Source organism: Heterodontus francisci, chromosome 31, assembly GCF_036365525.1.
Source record: "Heterodontus francisci isolate sHetFra1 chromosome 31, sHetFra1.hap1, whole genome shotgun sequence".
In the NCBI taxonomy this organism is placed as follows: Eukaryota; Metazoa; Chordata; class Chondrichthyes; order Heterodontiformes; family Heterodontidae; genus Heterodontus; species Heterodontus francisci.
The window spans coordinates 10,650,005-10,672,970 of record NC_090401.1 but is presented as its reverse complement, the minus strand read 5'-3'; the positions used below and the strand labels follow the sequence as shown (position 1 = coordinate 10,672,970).

At 42.4% G+C, this 22,966-nt stretch overlaps 1 protein-coding gene across 4 annotated transcripts in view; it reads left to right on the top strand.

Annotated features, from left to right (window-relative positions):
• nfyc (nuclear transcription factor Y, gamma) overlaps positions 1–22,966 on the top strand; it is a 101,483-nt gene that overhangs the window by 4,964 nt on the left and 73,553 nt on the right. For 2 of the 4 annotated variants that reach the window (XM_068011097.1, XM_068011095.1), the window contains exon 2: positions 20,806–20,935. The exons of the other annotated variants lie outside the window; for them this stretch is intronic. In XM_068011097.1, coding sequence (XP_067867198.1) covers positions 20,813–20,935 — 123 coding nt within the window. In that variant the 5' untranslated portion in view covers positions 20,806–20,812. The remainder of the gene's footprint in view (positions 1–20,805; positions 20,936–22,966) is intronic. 4 annotated transcript variants of the gene reach the window in all.

Below are 22,966 nucleotides of genomic sequence, written 5' to 3'. Positions count from 1 at the left end.
TAGGATGGCGACCTGCATTGTTCCTGTTGTGAGGGGTTTGGCGAAATGTGCTTCAAGTTAGCACAGTTGGGCCTTGAACTGAAAGTAAGTGACCTTGAAATACAGTTGCCTCGTTAGCTGCTGAAAGGGTGTGATTAATCATTTGAGTGGAAACGAGTGCAGGATATGAAAGCATTTGCTACATTTGTTAAATGTATTATAACTTTGCAATAGGGTTTTCCATCTTGCATGCAATTATCTTCTGTGTGTTTTGTAAGTTGGAGGAAAAGATTTCAGTTAGGGAAACTAACAGGATCGATAACCTGTGGTGATTGATAAGTTATTGTGATCGATAACTTATTGTAACATGCTGAAAATGTTTCAAGAGAAATTGTGACCATGAAGGAACAAATACAAGGTTGTTCCTGGACTATTTTGGCACAATGATACCAGCTGCTTCATGCACACTATAAGAAGGTGAGAGTTGAGCCCAAAAAAATTGTCTGTGACAGATTTTGTTTTAACAATGAGCAGAGGATGTAAGTATATCCTCTTATTGGAATAGTTATGTGAATCTAGTGTTTGAAGATGGTTTAAAAAGTTCCTGTAAGTTGTCCATCCACTCATTAACAAGCTGATTGTTCTCCAGGGTAAGGTACTTTGAGAGATGCTACCTCTTCTGTCTGGTAAACTTCATTTTGGGAACATGTGATATATAATTCACATCAACGTGAATTAATTCCATGGGACACGTTGTGATGAGTAACCCACTGCCATTGTGTATAATGTATAGCATAGCCTTGAGAATGGTGCCCCTTGAAGTTGACCCTTTGCCTATCCAAAGGGCAGGTAAATACAGAGAAAGGCTCATGTGTGTAGGACATTGCTTGAGACTGAGGGAACTGCTATTTCCTTACTGACATCATAACATACAAATTCTTAGGCTTTAATGACCCATTTCCTATTCCTAACAAGCATTTGTTTCTGATCAGCTCCACCTGCCAATGTTCTTAGAATATTTCTTAAATATGTTTCTTGAGAGATATGTTTCTGTTGACCCTCCAACTTATCCAGAACTCTCCAAGTCTCTGGGTGAAAGCATTCTGCTGTCTTCCTCAATTTTTACATGTCCACTAATGTTTCCATTGTTGTAACGCAAGGCATGGGTTTATTGTTGGTTCCACAATAAGCCCTTGTTCTTTTATACTGCAACATTACTGCCCACATCTTGGATCTGTAAGCAATGTCAGAATATGTACCTGTGTGTGCAATTCTTCCACTGCCAGGTTAAGTTTATTGCCAGTTGCAAAACAAAGGTAGGCTGTCATGTAAGTAGCAACCACTACCCTGAAGGATTGCTGTATTGTAACATGGTGATCACAAACAGCCATTTCATTTTGGGGTATGCTGGTGCCTCCCACAAGTACAACTTAGAGCTGCGGTTATACACATAAGCACAACTCTTTGTATTGCTGCCAGTCTGAAATTGGTGATACTGGCATGCCCAAATGGGGAAGTGAGGATAGTATTTTTGAATTGAAGGGATAGCTGTAGGGTCTTTTGAGTAACCCAATAAAACAAAAATGCTGACGCCTATTATTCCTGTTACATGATTCACTGAATTCCTGCATTGCTGACCTCCTTGTTTGAAGCAGTAAACATTCTGTAAGATGGCAAGAGTATCTCCCCAGTGGTCTTTGATTACAGTAAAACAAATGAAGCTGCAATTTGATAGTATATTGATCAAGGGTGATTTATTGATTCACTGGACGGCCATTATAATGTCTGATACTTAAAGTTCAGATACTGCTGAAGCTTTGCTCTCATTTTCAGATATGTAACACCATCAGAACGGTTCTGATGAAGGGTCACTGACATGAAGCGTTAACTCTGCTTCTCAGTCCACAGATGCTGCCAGACCTGCTGAGTGTTTCCAGCATTTATTGTTCTTATTTCAGATTTCCAGCATCTGCAGTATTTTGCTTTTATTATTTAAGATTCACCAGTATTTGTAAATGATGACAGTAGTGCCCAATTCCTGGAGTAATTAGTATTTCATGTATATTTGTGATAACTTTCTGCTGTGTTGAGTCAGAAGTGGGTATCTTTTCCTGTTGGAGCAATTGAAATATCCCAAATCCCCCAAACGTCAAACTGCTTTTTGTCAGATAGTGTAAGTTTATTGGTGTTTTTGGAGGCAGAGAAGAGCCTTATTGATTGTTCTCTGTGCATTGAAGTTTTCACTGCTTTGTGTGATCTTGCAGGATCATAGTCAAAACCTGTGTGGAATGCTTCCCAGCAGTGGTACAGTTTTTTGTTGTATCATTAAATATTATAAATACATACACTTAAAGTTATTGTACCTGACAACAGCTGTTGAATTTTTGTTTTTAATACATGGCATTGATTGTTGACTGTTTCTCACTGATTTTTGTAATACCAGCCACCCCACCCTTCGTTTAAATACAGGAGTACTCATTTTAATTGCCAGTTGTATTAAATGTAAGGGACAAGAATTGTAGCTATTTCTGAGTGACCAACCACACCCTGGAATGTATTGAGAAAATATTTAATTCTGTCCAAGAAACCAAAACAAGACTCTTAACCAATTGTAATCATGGCTCAGTATCTGACATTGAAATTAGAATCATGGGGACTGGATACTGCATTACAGGTGTTAGCTTGACTCAGTGAATAGCACTCGCGTCTAAATCAGAAGGCTATGGGTTCAAGCCCCACTTGGGCACAAACCAGGCTAGCACTCTAGTGCAGTATTGTCAGAGGTTTAATCTTTTCGATGTGACAGTGAACCCAGAATATTGGTTCAGCGGATCTTAAAAGGTACTGCTGTGCTATCTGACGAGCAGAAAGTTCTGTAGCATCATGTCCAATATTCTTCCTCCAATTGGTTATTTATCTCATTGCTCTTTGTGGATCTTACTTGTACAAAATGGCAGCTGTATTTGTTTACATAATGACAGTGATCATAACTTCAAAGTAATACATCCAATTTGGAACATTTTGAGATAAAAGACACTATGAAATGAACTGGGTTACTAGGCTAGAAGATGGATCAATAGAGAAGCAGTGGCAGACATTGAAGAGGATATTTCAGAATACTCAGGTTAAGTATATTCCTACCATAAAGAAAAATTCCAAGAGGACCCACCATCTGTGGTTAACTGAAGAAGTTAAGGAAAACATCAAACTGAAGGAAAAAGCATATAACTGCGCAAAGATGAGTGGCAGGTCAGATGATTAGTCAGAATATAAAGAACAACAGAGAATGACTAAAAGGTAAATCAGGAGAAAGAAATTAGAGTATGAGAGGAAGCTAGCTAGAAACGTAAAACAGTAAGAGTTTTTACAGGTATTTAAAAAGGAAAAGAGTAAGTAAAGTGAGTGTTGGTCCTCAAGAGAGTGAGAATGGGGAGTTAATAGTTGAAAATAAGGAAATGGCAGATGAAATGAACAAATATTTTTCTTCTGTCTTCACTGTAGAGGATACGAAAAAATTCCAGTAATAGCTGTAAATCAGGAGATGGAAGGAAGAGAGGAACTTGACGAAATTACAATCACCAGGGAAGTGGTACTGACCAAACTGATGGAGCTGTGAGCTGACAAGTCCCTGGGACCTGATGGGCTTCATCCTAGTGTCTTAAAAGAGGTGGCTAATTAAGTAGTAGATGCGTTGGTGTTCATTTTCCAAAATTCGCTAGATTCTGTAAAGGTTCCATCAGACTGGAAAATAGCAAATATAACCCCTCTATTCAAGGGGTGGGGGGGGAGGCAGAAAATGGTAATATAGGCCACTTAGCTTGACATCTGTCGTGGGGAAGGTGTTAGAATCGATCATTAAGGAGGTTATAGCTGGGCACTTAGAAAACCTCAAGGTAATCGGGAATAGTCAGCATGGCTTTGTGAAAGGGAGATCGTGTTTAACCAATTTATTGGAGTTCTTTGAAGGAGTAGATAAAGGGGATCCCATTGACGTACTGTACTTGGATTTCCAGAAGGCATTTGACAAGGTACCACATAAAAGGTTATTGCACAAAGTAGGAGCTCATGGTGTAGTTGCTAACATATTAGCATGGATAGAAGATTGGCTGGCTGGCAGAAAACAGAGTATGCATAAATGATTTTCTAATTGGCAGGATGTGATGAGTGGAGTCCAGCAGGGGTCTATGTTGGGGTCTTAGCTTTTTACAATTTAGATCAATGACTTAGATGAGGGGAGGAATGGCATGGTAGCTATTTACAGATGACACAAAGATAGGTAGGAAAGTATGCTGTGAAGAGGACATGAGGTTGCAGACTGATATAGATAGGTTGAGTGAGTGGGCAAAAATCTGGCAGATGGAGTATAATGTGGGAAAATGTGACGTTGTTCACTTTGGCAGGAAGAATAAAAAAGCAGAATATTACTTAAATGGAGAGCGACTGCAGAATTCCGAGGTGCAGAGGGATCTAGGTGTTTTAGTGCGTGAGTAACAAAAGGTTAGTATGCAGGTCCAGCAAGTAATAAAAAAGGCAAATGGAATGCTATCCTTTTTATTACGAGAGGAAATGAAAATAAAAGTAAGGATGTTGTGCTTCAGTTATACAGGGCATTGGTGAGATCACATCTCGAATACTGTGCGCTGTTTTGGTCCCCTTATTTAAGAAAGGGTGTGAATGCATTGGAGGCGGTTCAGAGGAGTTTTACTAGATTGATACCTGGAATGAGTGGGTTGTCTTATGAGGAAAGGTTGGACAGACTGGGCTTACATTCACTGGAATTTAGAAGAGTGAGGGGAGACTTGATTGAAGTATATAAGATCCTGACCGGTCTTGACAAGGTGGATGTAGAAAGGATGTTTCTTCTTGTGGGGGAGTCCAAAGCTAGGGGGCACTGTTTTAACAGTAAGGGTTGCCTTTTTACGACAAAGATGAGGAGAAATCTTTTCTCTTAGGGTTGTGCGACTTTGGCACTGTCTGCCGTAGAAGGTGGTGCAGGCGGGGTCATTGAATAGTTTTAAGGCGGAGGTAGATAGATTCTTGTTAGGCAAGGGAATCAAAGGTTATCTGAGGTAGATGGGAGTGTGGCATTAGAGACAAACAGATCAGCTATGATCTTATTGAATGGCGGAGCAGGCTAGAGGAGTTGAATTGCCTACTTCTCCTATTCGTACGTTCGTATGTGCAAATGCAAGATTTCTCTGGACTAATGGGATGTTAGCTGTAAGTCCTAAAGGAAATGAGTTTAACGGCCTGAACCCAAGTTGAAGAGGAAATGAGCCCATAGTACAAACTACTACTCCTCCTAGTTTTATTTTATTTATTTAGAGATACAGCACTGAAACAGGCCCTTCGGCCCACCGAGTCTGTGCCGACTAAGAACCACCCATTTATACTAACCCTACAGTAATCCCATATTCCCTACCACCTACCTACACTAGGGGCAATTTACAATGGCCAATTTACCTATCACCTGCAAGTCTTTGGCGGTGGGAGGAAACCAGAGCATCCGGCAAAAACCCACGCGGTCACAGGGAGAACTTGCAAACTCCGCACAGATAGTACCCAGAATTGAACCCAGAGAGTACATGAGAGAACTTTATTCTGTATTTGTCTGACCTGGGAGTATTTTACTCAATGTTATCTAGAAAACCTTTTGTACATATAACCCATGCTGTACCTAGCCTTGATAAGATTGGGTGCAAAAATATTCCTATATCTAATGGGGACCCGTTAATTCATAATTCCATATTAAAAGTTGGTTACTTTATCTGTTAGGCTGGAAAATTTGACTTGCTAAAGAAGTTTTTTGTTGCAGCTCAAACGCCAAAGTATCTTGTCAATTTACAAGTGTCAATATATTTATCTTTCCGTTTTCAATCCAACCTTTTCACTTTTATAGTTTTATTGTGTTTTGATCCACTGTAGGCTGTTGCTGTCCCATTAATCAGCCTATTGTCTGCAACAAGGTATTACTACAGTGGGTGACCACCAGGCAGTCGAAGAGAACCAGGTAGGCAGTGCAGGAGTCCCCTGAGTCTATCTTGCTTGCTAATCGGTTTTCTATTTTGGATACTGGTGAGAGCAATGATTCCTCTGGGGAGTGCAGCCAGAGCCAAGTCTGTGGCACCACAGTGCATAGGAAGGGAGGAAGAAGAGTGGAAGAGCAATAGTGATAGGGAATTAGATAGTCAGGGGATCAGACAGACGTTAATGCGGCAGTAAATCTGGCTCCAGGATGGGGTGTTGCCTCCCTGGTGCCAGGGTCAAGGATGTCACAGAGCAGCTGCAGGACATCCTTCTGGGGGAGCGTGAACAGCCAGAAGTTTGGTCCCAATGTGGACCACATCACATAGGTAGGAAGAGGGATGAGGACCTGAAAGCAGATTTTAGGAAGGAAATTAAAAAGCAGGACCTCCAAAGCAGTAATCTCAAGATTACACCCAGTGTCACGTGCCAGTAAGCATAGCAATAGGAGGATTGATCGATTGAACACGTGGCTGGAGAATGGTGTAGGAGGGAGGACATCAAATTTATGAGGCATTGGGATCAGTTCTGGGGCAAGTGGGGCCTGTACAAGATAGACGGGCTACACCTTAACAGGACCGGAACTAATATCCTTGCAGGGAGATTTGCTAGTGCTGTTGGGGAGGGTTTAAACTAGCTTGTCAGGGGGATGGGAACCTGAGGGGTAACTCAAATTGGAAAGAAGCAAAGCTGGTAACAGGAGGTAGAAAAAGTAGCAAGTGACATTAGAAGGCAGGCGAAACAAAGGTGAGCATCAACTGGGCTTAGAATGCAGAATGTCATGAGGACCAGGTTAAGGGCACTCATACCTTGTTGTCAATGCTGCATGCATTCAGGTAATGATTTAAAGGCCCAAATAGAGGTAAATGTGTATGATCTAATCGCCATAACAGAAATGTGGCTACAGGGTGACCAAGACAAGGAACTGAATATTCAAGGATATTCGACATTTAGGAAGGACCGGCTAAAAGGAAAAGGAGGTGGTGTTGCACTGATAATAAGGGATGGGATCAGTACATTAGTAAGGGAGGATCTCCGAAAAGAAGAACAAAATGTGTAATCTGTTTGGGTGGAGCTAAGAAATAGCAAGGGGCAGCAAACATTGGTAGGAGTTGTTTATAGGCCACTAAACAGTAGTGATAGTGTGGGCATGGTATTACTCAGGAGATTAGAGCATGTGGCATGGATAAAAATAAATAAAATAAAAATACCCTTGCTGTAAAAGAATCTTCAGGGATGAGTGTCCATAATATAACATTTTGCATTATGTTTTAAAGTGAGGTAATTCAATCTGAAGCCAGGGTGTTAAATTTGAACGAAGAAAATTATGAAGCTATGAGGGGCAAATTGGCTGAGGTGGATTGGGAAAATACATTAAAAGGTATGACAATACATGGGCAATGGATACTCTTTCAAGGCACAAAAACCCCAAAAGTAAAGGCAGTCAACCGTGGATAACAAAGGAAGTTAAGGATTGTATAAGATTAAAAGAAAAGGCCTATAAATTTGCCAGAAATAGTAGTAAACCTGAGGATTGGGAGGATTTTAGAATACAGCAAAGGAGGACGAAAAATCTGATAAAGGAAGAATAGAATATGAGTGTAAGCTAGCAAAAAATATAAAAACTGACTGTAAAAGCTTACACAGGTACATAAAAAGGAAACATTTGGCTAAGACGAATGTGGGTTCAATATAGGCAGAGTCAGGAGAATTTATAATGGGGAATCGAGAAATGGCAGAGAAGCTAAATGATTACTTTGAGTCTGTCTTCACTGAGGAAGATACAAGAAATCTCCCAGAATTGGAAATCCAAGCGATTAGGGGGAATGAGGAATTGAAGGAAATTAATATTAGTAAGAAGGCTGTATTGGAGAAATTAATGGGGCTGAAGGTTGATAAGTCCCCAGGACCTAACATTCTTCATCTCAGAGTGTTGAAAGAGGTAGCTATGGAGATAGTAGATGCATTGGTGACCATCTTGCAAAATTCTATAGATTCTGGAGAGGTTCCTGCAGATTGGAAGGTCGCAAATGTCACCCCATTATTTTAAGAAGGGAGGGAGAGAGAAAACGGGGAATTATAGACCTGTCAACCTTACATCAGTCGTTGGGGGAAAATGCTAGAATCTATTCCAAAGGTTATGATAAATGGACACTTGGATAATAATGATCTGATTGGGCATAGTCAACATGGATTTATGAATGGGAAATCGTGTTTGACGAACCTGTTGAAATTTTTTGAGGATGTTACTAACAGAATTGGTAAAGGGGTGTCAGTGGATGTGGTATACTTGGATTTTCAGAAGGCTTTTGATAAAGTCCCCCACAGGAGGTTGGTTAGAAAAATTAAAGCACATGGAATAGGAGGTCGTATACTGGCATGGATTAAGGATTGGTTAACAGGCTGAAAGCAGAGAGTTGGAATAAACTGGTCATTCTCACGTTGGCAGGCTGTGACTAGTGGCGTACTGCAGGGATCAGTGCTTGGGCCCCAGCTGTTCACAATCTATATCAATGATTTGGATTAGGGCACCAATTGTAGTATTTCCAAGTTGGCGGATGACACAAAACTAGGTGGGAATGTGTGTTGAGGAAGATGCAAAGCGGCTTCAAGGGGATTTGGACAGACTTAGTGAGTGGGCAAGAACGTGGCAGCTGGAATATAATGTGGAAAAATGTGAGGTTATCCTCTTTTTGGTAGGAGGAATAGATGTGCAGAGTATTTCTTAAATGCTAAGAGATTAGAAAATGTAGATGTGCAAAGGGACCTGGGTGTCTTTGTCAATTAAGTCACTGAAAGCTAACGTGCAGGTGCAGCAAGCAATTAAGAAGGCTAATGGTATGTTAGCCTTTATCACAAGAGGATTTGAGTACAGGAGTAGAAGTCTTGCTTCAATTGTATAGAAACTTGGTTAGACTGCACCTGGAGTACTGTGTGCAATTTTGGTCCCCTTGCCTTAGGAAGGATATTATTGCCACAGAGGGAGTGCAACGAAGGTTCACCAGACTTGTTCCCGGGATGGCGGAACTATCCTACGAAGGGAGATTGGGGAAGCTGGGCCTGTATTCTCTGGAGTTTCGAAGAATGAGAGGCGATCTCATTGAAGCCTACAAAATAATTAAAGGGATAGACCAGGTAGATGCAGGTAAGATTCTTTTAAGGGCGGTGCAGTGGTTAGCACCGCAGCCTGACAGCTCCAGCGACCCGGGTTCAATTCTGGGTACTGCCTGTGTGGAGTTTGCAAGTTCTCTCTGTGTCTGCGTGGGTTTTCGCCGGGTGCTCTGGTTTCCTCCCACCACCAAAAGACTTGCAGGTTGATAGGTAAATTGGCCATTGTAAATTGCCCCTAGTATAGATAGGTGGTAGGGGAATAGAGGGACAGTTGGGGATGTGGTAGGAATGTAGGATTAGTATAAAATGGGAGGTTGATGGTTGGCACAGACTTGGTGGGTCGAAGGGCCTGTTTCAGTGCTGTATCTCTAAATAAATAAAAAAATATAATAATGAACTAAATAAAGATGTTTCCCCTAGTTGGGGAGTCTAGAACCAGGGGACACAATTTCAAAATAAGGGGGAAGCCACTTCGAACAGAGATGAGGGAGAAATTTCTTTACTCAGAGGGTTGTGAATCTTTGGAAGCTCCGTCATTGAGAATGTTTAAATCAGAGATCGACCGATTTCTAAATACAACTGACATAAGGGGATATGAGGATAGTGTGGGGAAAAAGGCATTGAAGTGGATGATCAGCCATGATCATATTGCATGGCAGGGCAGGCTCGATGGGCTGAATGGCCTATTCCTGCTCCTATGTTCCTATATTTTCTTTAAAGGAAAAATCTTCTCTAATCTGCAAGTAAACCATGAAATTAAATGAGTGTTTACACTTGAGCACAATATAACTTTAAAACCTTTTGCCCAGCCCTGAAGTGCTATAACCATCCAAGTAAAACAGCATGGCAGAAATTCAGTGTTAGCCAGAGGAAGTCGCGAAGCATTCCGTACCAATTGCAATTCCTCAGATACTGAAGTAGTCTGTGCCCGCATGCAGCAAGACCTGAACAAGATTCAGGCTTGGGCTTGATAAGTGGCAAGTAACATTCGTGCCACAAAAGTGCTAGGCAATGACCATTTCTAACGAGAGAATCTGTCTCCCTTTGACATTCATTGGCATTACCATTGGTGAATTCCCCCATCAGTAACATCCTGGGGTTTACCATTGGCCAGAAACTTAACTGGACCAACCATATAAATACTGTAGCTACAAGAGCAGGTCAGAAGCTGGGAATTCTGTGACGAGTAACTCGCGTCCTGACTCCCCGAAGCCTGCTCACCATCTGCAAGGCACAAGTCAGGAGTGTGATGGAATGCTCTCCACTTGCCTAGATGGGTGCAGCTCCAACAACACTCAAGAAGCTCGACACCATCCAGGACAAAGCAGCCTGCTTGATTACCCCATCCACTGCCTTAAACATTCACTCGCTCCACCACCGGCGCAGAGCGGCAGCAGTGTGTGCCATCTACAAGGTGCACCTATAAGCTCCCCTTCAAGTTGAACACCATTCTGACTTAGAACTATATTGCCGTTCCTTCACTGTTACTAGGTCAAAATCCCTGTGCTCCCTCCCTAACAGCACTTTGGGTGTACTTACACTAAAGGCCTGCTACCCGACCCGAACCCGACGGGACCCGACGACATGTATCTGGTTCAGGTCAGGTCGCACTTCCGGGTCCGGCATTCGGGCTCGGGTCGGGCCAGATCGGACACGCTATTACCACCTCAGGTAAGTGACTCTAATGTTAATTTATGTTTTGGACTTTAAAGGTGGTTTTGCTGCAGTTATTTTAAGCTTGTGCAGGTAAGGAACAAAGTGAAAAACGGAAGGTAAGTTAACTGATGGTCGGGTTGGGCGTGGGAAAAAAATGGAAGGACTTGGGCCGGGTCGGGTGGGGCTCTGTCGGGCTCGGGTTGGGTCCCATTTGCAGACCCAAGCAGGCCTTTAACCGACACCACATGGACTGCTGCAGTTCAAGAAGGCAGCTCACCAGCACCTTCTCGAGGGCAATTGGGGATGGGCAACAAATGCTGGCCTTGCAAGCGACACCCACATCCCATGAATGAGTTTTTTTTTAAAAGCATTCCTTCAGATGGTGTAGCAGACCCATTGGAACACCAGCCACAGTCTGGTGTTTACTGAAGAGTTGGTCTCTATCAGTGCAAATGCTAGATTATGAAGAAGACAAGCTGAGGTGATCACACAATGTAGCAAGGATAAGAAAAAAAGCATTGTAGCTCCCCCAGTTTTCATATGTACCAGCGATGTCTTCTGGTTGATTGCTGGTCTGATTAAGTTAACTGATTTTATTTGGGACTGCAGTAGTACCTCTGCAATTAGCTACATATTCTTGGGATGGGTGAGGGAGATATCAGCAGAGTTCCTGCTTGGGTATGAGTGCTGGAAGTCAGGTGAGGCTTGGCTGTGTAATTATTGTCGTATTGGGTAGAAACTTATTTGCAAAATACATGTGTAGGATCCAGATGCTTCTGTCTACTTCTGTTCTCTCATCTTGCAGTCTCATTGAGCTTTCCAGCCTTCGGGCACCTTTTCTGAATCCAATTTATGGTTTGTTCTTGCAGACCTACTTTGTCTGTATGCACTGTGCCCTGTTCTGCAGTGACTCTCTAATTGTTGTGCACTTGGTACAGCCGTTAAAGACAGGTAGAATCGTTTGCAGGGTCATGTCTACAGTAACTTTCTCCATGCTTGATTTTTAAAATTTCACGTCGAAGTAAGTGGCATGTGTCACACTTTATCCAAGGTAGTTATGAGGCTGCAACACAATCCCAGGGTTTGAGTGTCTTCCAACTGTTCCATGTCAAACTCATGTTTTTGTTGTAGTTACCGGGATTTCAGATTTGTGCATGTGCTACAAGATTGGTTTCTTGCTTCCTGTTCATATTACAGCACTGTCTTTGGAGGTTGTAACATTATATAAGGTGTGTATATGCTTCAGGAAGCATTGAAGGCTTACTTCTGGTGTTCACTGTGTTGCCTGCCACTGATGCTAAGCATCATGGTGTAGCTAAACTGCTGCTGCCTGTGGCACTGTGTTTTAAGTCTGATGCTTATTCTGTTTGCAGGCAGGCTGACCTCCTGTCCCCTTCCCCAGCTGCATGTCTGTAGTATATATTGCTGAAAACCCCCAACACTTGGTTTGGAGTCTGTAACCAGACTGATAGTTGCAAATGAAACCTTGTATTGATTTGACTGTGCAGTTCCTATATTCACCTTGCACCTGGGTGTAGAACAGGTGGAACTGCTTCCTTAGTCCCACACTCCCTCAATTCCCTACATTCCTTTGAGCAGCATACTATTGAGTCTGCTTCAGTCAGCTGAGGGAAAGTCATTAGCCCTCATTAAAAGCAGCTGCTAAATTGTTTTTGTTTTAACCTTACCTTAATGATCCCTTTGAAGGATCCCTTAGCCAAATCTCTCTCTGCCTCTTCTGCTTGAAGAGAGATAGCTGAGCAGTATATTAGTGGCATAATTTAAGATCTAGATCCTACTGCTAAGTCTGATAACAGTATTGCCAGGCATTTAGGAGGTACACTACTCACCTCTGTACCTTTAAAATATCATACTGATGTCTCGGTACATTTTCAACCAAGCTATTCACCTCCTGCTAACCTTCAGAATGCAATGATCTAAATTGCATCTGTTCCAACTGAAAACATACTCCAGTTTAAGACCAGGAGAAATTGGCAATTTCAACTCATTGTTTTAATTGCAAGTTGCAATTAAAACAAATACTCAACATGCAAATAAAAACAGGAAATGCTGGAAATACTCAGCAGGTCTGGCAGCATCTGTGAGAGAGAAAAAGAGAGTTAACGTTTCAAGTCTGTGACCTTTTATGTGGCAGGAAAGTGGAGTTAAGGCCACAAGCAGATCAGCCATAATCTTATTAAATGGTGGAGCAGACTCGAGGGACTGAATGGCTACTCTTCCTATTTCTTATGTTCTTATGTTCTTATGTTCCTGCTTTCTGTCTCCCTCCTTTCTTGAATAGCGGTTTTGCATTTGCGATTTCCAATCTGCTGGCATCTGTCCAGAGTCTAGGGAATTTTGGAAGATTACAACCAATGCATCCACTATCTCTGCAGCCACTTCTTTTAAGACCCTAGGATACAGGTCATCAGGTCCAGGGGACTTGTCAGCCTTTAGTTTCATTAGTTTTCCTAATACTTTTTCTCGAGTGTTTATTTTAATTTCCTTCCTTTTTGTCTCTTGATTTTCTACTTTTCTTGGGATGCCTTTTGTGTCTTCTACTGTGAAGATAGATACAAAATACTTGTTCTAAGTCTCTGCCATTTCCTTGTTTCCTATTATTTATTCCCCAGTCTCATGCTTACTTTAGCTACTCACTTCCTTTTTATATACTTGTGGAAGCTCTTGCTGTCTGTTTTTATATTCCTTGCTAGTGTACTTTTATACTCTAATTTCTCCCTGTCTCTCTTTCAGCCATCCTTTGCTGGTTTCTAAAATGTTGCCAATCTTCTGGCCTACCACTTATCTTCACAGCATTGTGTGTCTTTTCTTTCAATTTGGTACCACCATAACTTCCTTAGTTAGCCATGAAAGCTGCATCCTTCTCATAAGAGTCTTTCTTTCTCATCGACCTGAAAAGTTAACTGTTTCTCTCTTCACAGTTGCTGCCTGACCTGCTGAGTATTTCTAGCATTTTCCGTTTTTATTTAAGGAGATATTCGATCAGATAACCAAAATCTTAGTCAAAGGGTTAGGTTCGAGGAGTGCCTTAAAGAAGGAAAGCCAGGTAGAGAGGCAGCGAGGTTTAGAGAGGGAATTCCAGAGTTTCAGGCCTAGGCAACTGAAGGCACGGCCACTGATGGTGAAACAATTAATATCAGGGATGCTCAAGAGGCTGGAACTAATGGAGTGCAGATATCACGGAGGGTCGTAGGGCTGGACAGGATTACACTGATTGGGAGGGGCTAGGCCATGGAGGGATTTGAAAACAAGGATGAGACTTTTAAAATTGAGGTTTTTTTTTAACTGGGAGCCAGCATAGGTCAGCAAGCACAGAGGTTTTGGGTGAATATTTCTTTGCAGTACCTCTTTATATCCTCCTCACATCTTACTTTCCACTGAACATTGTATCATAAGCAAATTTGGATATATTACACTTGGTGTTCTCATCTTGATATAGATTGTAAGTAACTCAGGCCCAAGTATTAGTAAGAAGGTTGGAATGGAGAAATTAATGGACTGAAGGTTGATAAGTGCCCAGTGTCTGATATCCCATAGTGTTGAAAGAGGTAGCTATGGAGATAGTTGAGGCATTGCTGATCTTCCAAAATCTTATAGGTTCTGGAACGGTTCCTACAGATTGGAAGATAGCAAATGTTACCCCACGATTGAAGAAGGGAGGGAGAGAGAAAACGGGGAACTACAGACCTGTTAGCCTCACATCAGTAGTAGGGAAAATGCTAGAATCCTTGAAAGGATGTGATAAATGGACACTTGGATAATAATGATCCGATTGGGCATAGTCAACATGGATTTATGAATGGGAAATCATGTTTGACAAACCTGTTGGAGTATTTTGAGGATGTTACTAACAGAATTGAATAAAGGGAATCGGTGGAGGTAGTATACTTGGATTTTCAGAAGGCTTTTGATAAAGTCCCCACGGGAGGTTGGTTAGCAAAATTAAAGCACATGGGATAGGAGGTAATATACTGGCATGGATTCTTCATTGGCCTCCTTGTCTCGAGAGACAGTGGGTAAGTGCCTGGAGGTGGTCAGTGGTTTGTGCAGCAGCGCCTGTGGTGGCTATAAAGGCCAATTCTAGAGTGACAGACTCCTTGCGCTTCTGTCTTTTTTCCTGCCAACTGCTAAGTCTCTTCGACTCGCCATTCTTTAGCCCCGCCTTTATGGCTGTCCACCAGCTCTGGCGATCACTGGCAACTGACTCCCACGACTTGTGATCGATGTCACAGGACTTCATGTCACGTTTGCAGACGTCTTTAAAGCGGAGCCATGGACGGCCGGTGGGTCTGGTTCCAGTGGCGAGCTCGCTGTACAATGTGTCCTTGGGGATCCTGCCATCTTCCATGCGGCTCACATGGCCAAGCCATCTCATGGATTAAGGATTGGTCAACAGGCAGAAGACAGAGTAGGAATAAACGAGTCATTCTCACGTTTGCAGACTGTGACTAATGGCGTACTGCAAGGATCAGTACTTGAGGCCCCAGCTGTTCACAGTATATATTAATGATTTGGATGTGGGGACCAATGTAATATTTCCAAGTTCACGAATGACACAAAACTAGGTGTTGGGAAGAAGATGCACAGCGGCTCCAAGGGGATTTGGGCAGACTTAGTGAGTGGGCAATAACATGGCAGATGGAATATAATGAGGAAAAATGTGAGGTTATCCACTTTGGTAGGAAGAATAGATCTGCAGAGTATTTCTTAAATGGTAAGAGATTAGAAAATGTAGATGTATGAAGGGGCCTAGGTGTCCTCGTCAATAAGACACTGAAAGCTAACATGCAGGTGCAGCAAGCAATTAGGGAGGCTAATGGTATGCTAGTCTTTATCCCAAGAGATTTGAGTACAGGAGTAGTGAAGTCTTGCTTCAATTGTGTATTACCTTGGTTAGATCGTACCTAGAGTACTGTGTGCAGTTTTGGTCTCCTGCCCTTGGGAAGGATATTATTGCTTTAGAGGGATTGCAATGAAGGTTCACCAAACGTGTTCCCGGGATGGCAGGACTATCCTATGAAGAGAGATTGGGGAAATTGGGCCTGTATTCTCTAGGGTTTCGAAGAATGAGAGGTGATCTCATTGAAACCTGCAAAATACAAGGGATAGACAGGGTAGATGCAGGTAAGATGTTTCCCCTAGTTGGAGAGTCTAGAACCAGGGGACACAATTTCAAAATAAGGGGGAAGCCACTTAGCACCAAGATGAGGAGAAATTTCTTTACTCAGAAGGTTGGGAATCTTTGGAATTCTCTACCCCCAGAGGGCTGTGGAAGCTCTGTCATTGAGTATGTTTAAAGCCGAGATTGACAGATTTCTAAATACCAATGACATAAAGCGATATGAGAATAGTGCGAAAAAGACATTGATCAGCCATGATCATATTGAATGGCTGAATGACCTACTCCTGCTCCTATGTTCCTAAGCACTGATCTAATGGATTTATTAAACACTCCACTAGTTACATCCTGCCATCACGAAAATGACCTGTTCATTCCTCCTCTCTGTTTTCTGTTTGTTAACCAATCCTCAATCCATGCCATCCCATGAGCCCTAATTTTGTGTAACAACCTCTTCTGTGGCACCTTATCGTATGCCTCCCGAAAATCTAATTATTTTACATCCACTCGTTCCCCTTTATCTATTGTGCTAGCTACACCCTTTTTTAAAAAAAAACTTTAGTAGATTTGTCAAACACTATTTTTGTTTTATAAAACTGTTGTGTTTTGTGTGTTGCCTCTGCCTAATATTGTGATTTTCAATGTACCTTATCCCTTCCTTAACCAATACAAATTGTACTAGCAAGGATAGCTAAGCACACCTTCCACCTCTGGAGCAGTGTTATAATCTGGGAAATGCTAATTATGTTATACGTGACCATTCTTGTGCATTCTGTAGTATTGTTCACCAATCCAGATTGAAAGCTCGCAGGGAGTTCGTGCAGGTAAAGTTCGGTGGTGCTTGTTCACGTGTATGCATTTGGTCTAATGTAAATAGTTTTAGAAAAAAAAAATGCTTGTTTTCCACAAAGATATTCCTTTTAGAGGTAACTAATTACCCTGCACTCAAGGGTTGGGTTCACTGAACTTATGTGACAGTTTGAGTTTAAAGTGCCAATAAATGTATAACTTGGGAAGTTTTAAAAATTCTGACCAGTGATGGATTTTCCTTTTAAAGTTACCAAGTTCAGAAGTAATTGAGTTTAATAGTGTTGCTCATTTTGTAAGCAAGACTGTCAGAGGACCAATTTTCTTCTCCAGAGGATGGTGGGACCGTGCACATCCCTTACCTGGTGCTTCAGTCAGGTTTACAGTTATAAATGGCATATATTTCCACATTTGATAACATTGCCTCCGTAGCTGATATGGATCTGTCTATTTTTTATTATTTTTTATTTTAGAGATACAGCACTGAAACAGGTCCTTCGGCCCACCGAGTCTGTGCTGACCAAGAACCACCCATTTATACTAACCCTACAATAATCCCATATTCCCTACCACCTTCCTGCACTAGGGGCAATTTACAATGGCCAATTTACCTATCACCTGCAAGTCTTTGGCGGTGGGAGGAAACCGGAGCACCCGGCGAAAACCCAGGGAGAACTGATGTTGATGTTGAAAATTGGATCTAAGCTATCCACTTTCCATTTGACTCATGATATTCCAGTGTTGTCTCTTGGATTTTGGTGAAGTGTATTGAATGTGTGAAAATTTCATAGCTTTACCCCTTGAGCTGTGAAAAACACTGACCAGTAGAGTAATCATTCTATTTCTTCCAGATTTGGTCTGTGTTTGGGGAGAGGTTTTTGAGCTGAATAAAGCTGGGGTTATGCCTGTCAGTGACCGGAGTAACTCGAAGTGTCAGGATAAGAGTTATCACATCACTTAACAATAAAGTGCATTTGTTCAAGTGAGTTTTATTTTCTGTGACTTACTGATGCCAATATGCTGAATGGGAACTCCTGCATTTGGCCATCCTTGAAGTTAGGTGTGTGCACGTATGTTCCATATAAGTATGGGGTTGGCTACAGTATAATGTTAGCTACTTCTTTGTGATGGTCTTAATAGCTTGATACTGAAGTTGGCTGCCAGATGCTAAATTCAGTGGCAGGCCAGATTCTAATTCTGAGCTCTGGACTAGCTTCTCAATTATTGAGTATTCACTGTTTATGGATCCCATAAGATAAAAGGAAGAAAAGCTTTCTGTATTGCCCAATGAGCAAGGAGGGTAAACTCTGTAAATTTAGCATTGAAAATCTGTAGTAATGATTTTGCATGTAACCATTTAGGATCTCCAAAAGCTGAAGTTTGGGGGACCGAAGACTAATTTAGACTGCTGGGCTACCTCCATCTTTCCTCACCGAGCTGACGAAAGAGATAGAGAGTAAGGTGAAGCAGGAAAAGGGGGTATATGACAGATGTCAGGTTGATAATACAAATGGGAATCAGGCTGAATATAGAAAGTTCAGAGGGGAAGTGAAAAAAAAAATAGCGCAGAGAGGGAGTATGAGAAGAGACTGGCAGGTAACATAAAAGGGAATCCAAATGTCTTCTATGGGCATATAAATAATATAGTAAGAGAAGGGGTTAGGATGAGTAGGGACCAAAAAGGGGAGCTACGCATGGAGGAAGAGGGAATGGCTGAGGTACTAAATGAGTACTTTGCATCTGTCTTTACCAAGGAAGAAGATACTGCCAAACTCATAGGAGAAGAGGAAGTAGTTGGGATACTGGATGGGCTAACAATTGATAGAGGAAGTATTAGAAAGGCTGGCTGTACTTAAAAGTTGATAAGTCACTGGACCAAATGAGATGCTGAGGGAAGTAAGAGTGGAAATTGCAGATGCACTAGCCATAATCTTCCAGTCCTCCTTGGATACAAGGGTGGTGCCAAAGGACTGGAGAATTGCAAATATTCAATAAAGGGTGTTGGGATAAGCCCAGCTACTACAGGCCAGCTTTTAGAAACAATAATCTGGTCCAAAATTGCCATTTGGACAAATTTGGATTAATTAAGGAAAGTCAGCATGGATTTATTATAGGCGAATCGTGTTTAACTTGATTACCTCACCAAAAAAAGGCAATGAGAGGGTTGATGTGTATATAGAATTCCAAAAGGCGTTTGATAATGTGCCACATAACAGGCTTGTCAGCAAAATTGAAACCCATGCAATAAAAGGGACAGTGGCAGCATAGATATGAAGTTGGCTGAGTGACAGGAAGCAGAGTGTAGTGGTGAACGGTTGTTTTTCAGACTGGAGGAAGGTATACGGTGGTGTTTCCCGGGGTTGGTACGAGCGCAGCTGCTTTTCTTGATCTACATTAATGGCCTAGAGTTGGGTGTACAGGACACAATTTCAAAATTTGCAGATGACACAAGACTTGGAAGTATTGTGAACTGTGAGGGGGATAGTGTTAGACTTCAAGATGTAGACAGGTTGGTGGAATGGGCAGGCACGGGGCAGATGAAGTTTAATGTGGTGAAGTGGTACGTTTTGGTAGGAAGAATGAGGAAAGGCAATGTAATCTAAAGGGGGTGCAGGAAAAGAGCAATGGGGGGAAATGTGTACAAATTGTTGAAGGTAGCAAGGCAGTTTGAGAAAGTGGTTAAAAAGGCATTGGGATCCTGGGCTTTACAAGTTGGGCTAAGAGTACAAAAGAAAGGAAATTATAATGAGCCTTTATAAAACGCTGATTCTGCCTCAACTGGAATACTGTGCCCAATTCTGGGCACTACACTTCAGGAAGGATGTGAAGGCATTGGAGAGAGTGCAGAAAAGATTTTACAAGAATGGTTCCAGGGATGAGGCTTCGGTTATGAGGATAGATTGGCAAAGCTGAGGTTGTTCTTAGAGAAGAGAAGGTTGAGAGGAGATTTTATAGAGTTGTTCCGGCGTTCCAAAATGATGAGGGGTCTGGACAGAGTCGATAAAGAGAAATTGTTCTGTTGGCAGAAGGATCAAGAACCAGAGGACACCGATTTAAGGTGATTGGCAAAAGAATCAGTGGAGACACGAAAGATGTCTTTACACAGCGAGTGCTTCAGATCTGGAATGTACTGCCTGACAGTGTGGTGGAGGCAGATTCATATGTGGCTTTCAAAAGGGGCTTGGATAAGCACCTGAAGAGGGGGAAAATGCTGAGCTACAGGGAAAGGGAAGGGGATTGGGACTAGCAAAATTGTTCTTGCAGAGAGCTGGTATGGTTACAACCTGCTGAATGGCCTCCTTCTGTAACCATTCTATGAAGATGCTGTGGAGGCTACATATTTCACCCACAGCCATGTTTTGTGCCTGGTAGTGCCTTTAGCACAGTTGTGGAGAAGGCTACCTGCTCAGTCACATGGAGAGAAATAAATACTTGTACACGGGCTGCTGTGTCTCAGTGCCTGTGTTGGTAAATGTAAGTACTAAGTGTGGAAGTGAGACAGACAGGCATCTGCTAGAAAGTGGCTGTCGCATGTGGAGACAGCATAAGACAGCATCAGCTCAGCCTGATGCTCTGTTATGATTGAACAGATGACTAGATTTTGCTCTCCAGGCTCTGACAGAAGTTTGGCACCTTAAATGAGGCTTGGGAAGGCTGTTGGCACTTGTGGAATCATATTCCAGCAAGAACAAGGGCCTTCAGGAAAGGGAGAAAATTGAGATAACCCTTTCTGAAAAGGGGCTGAATGGATGACTGCATGATGGGTGGGTGCATGAATGCATGATAGGTGTAGAGGAGTCTCCATTGTTCCAGAACAGCATTGCCTCAATGATGTTTTGACTTACAGATGCTCTGGTTAATGATTTATGTTCTTACAAAGGCACAGAGCTTATAGCGTGTACACAATCAGGACGTTTCCTGCACTGAAACCTCAGATTGCTTTAAAGATATGATTGTATAACAAAACTAGTTGTAAAAATGTGCTTTGAGAAAAGGCCTTCATGTTATTACATATAGGCTTAGAATTTCTAGTGCATCTTTTGTAATCAGTAGGGTGTGTAAAAACTCTTGCTTCTGATTGCTTGCAGGTTAGGAATGTCTGCCACTGCAGATGGTTCATTTAGTACAGCCTCTCAGGGAAGTGGCAGCAGTGAAGCCCAACACTTGCTCCAGACTTTCTGGCCACGCGTCATGGAAGAGATACGGAACTTGACACCGGTATGTTATTGTACCTGTTCACTTTGCTTAACGCTCACTGCAGTTTTATGGGCATCCTACAGGTTGGGATCTGGGATGTGAAATTTTATCAAAGGGGTAAGGGTACAGAACATTGGCATGAAGCAACAGTACTTGAAATTTAAACATAAGTTAAGCTTTACTTGTTGAACAGCCGCTATTTGACTGCATAATAGGAGGAACACAGGGCGCAGCATTCTTGGGTGATTTAGTTTATGGGCATGTCACATGTTGTGGTTTGTATTTGGGATAAGAAAGAAAAAATCCAGCACACGCTTGCTTTCCATACTAGACTGGCTGATGAGTGTTATTGTAGCACAGTCCTTAATTGTTCCTTGTAGATGATGGAAAGGCTGTGGGGAGTCAGCAGTTGAGCTACTCTCCACAGAATTCCCAATCTCTGACCTGGTCTTACAGCCACAGTATTTATATGGCTGGTCCAGTTAAATTTCTGATTAGTGGATGTTGATGGTGGTGGATTCAGCGATGGCCGTGCCTTTGAATGTAAAGGAAGATGTTTAGATTCCTCTTGTTGGAAATGGTCATCTCCTGGCACTTGTGTGGAGCAAATGTTACTTGCAACTGATCAGTCCTAACCTGCGTGTTATTCAGGTTTTGCTGCATATGGGTACAGACTACTTCATTATCTGAGGAGTTGTAATCATCAGTGAACATCACTCTTGACCTTATGATGGTGGGAAGGTCATAGATGAAGCATCTGAAGATGGTTGTGCCAAGGACACTACCCTGAGGAACCCCTGCAGCAATGTCCTGGGCTGAGATGATTGGCCTCCAACAACCACAACCATCTTACTTTGTGCTCGGTACAACCAGTGGAAAATTTTCCCCCACTTCCCACTGACTTCAATTTAACAAGGCTTCTTCATGTCACCTAGTCAAATGCTGTCTTGATGTCAAGGGCAGTCACGCTCTTCATCTCTGGAATTCAGCATCGTTGTCCATGTTTGGACCCAAGGCTATGAAGGAAGAAGTAGAGGAGCCCCAGCCCTTGCAATTGCCCAACAGATTTGAGGTACTTTCAGCTTGTATGGATGAGTGCCGAGGGCTGCAGAATAGATGAGCAAATTTATTGTGGTATGGGCAGCCATTCAAGCAGGGGAGCAAATAGGAATGTAGTGGTAGTAGGAGATAGTATAGTTAGGGGGATAGACTCCGATCTCTGCGGCTAAGAGCGAGAGTCCAGAAGACTGTCGTCTGCCTGGTGCCAGGGTTTGGAACACCTGCTCAGGGTTAGAGAGGAACTTGCAGTGGGAGGGGGAGGATCTAGTTGTTGTGGTCCACGTGGGTACCAGCAGCATAAATAGAACTAGGAAAGAGGTTCTGCACAAGGAGAATGAGCAGCTAGGAGCTAAATTTAAAAACAAAAAGCAGAACCTCAAAGGTAATAATCACTGGATTATTACCTGAGCCACGAGGAAATTGGAGTAGTAAATAAGATTGGAGGGTTAAATGCGTGGCTCAAAGTTTGATGTGGGAGAAATGGGTTTCGATTCATGGGCCACTGGCACCAGTACTAAGGAAAGTAGGAGCTGTACTGTTGGGGGCGGGGTCTTCACCTGAACTGTGCCAGGACCAGAGTTTTTTTTTAGATTAGAGATACAGCACTGAAACAGGCCCTTCGGCCCACCGAGTCTGTGCCGAACATCAACCACCCATTTATACTAATCCTACACTAATCCCATATTCCTACCAAACATCCCCACCTGTCCCTATATTTCCCTACCACCTACCTACACTAGTGACAATTTATAATGGCCAATTTACCTATCAACCTGCAAGTCTTTTGGCTTTTCTGGTGAGTTGTATAACTAGGGCGGTAGAGAGGGCTTTAAACTAAATAGTGGGGGCGAGGGATCAATTCAGGGATGATGTGATAATTTAGAGAGGGGAGAAGGCAAGAGAGCAAGGTAGCAACAAGGTAGCTGAATTGACAGCTCAAATAGAAGTAAACAGGTATGATCTAACTGTCATTAGGAAATGTGGCTGCAGGAT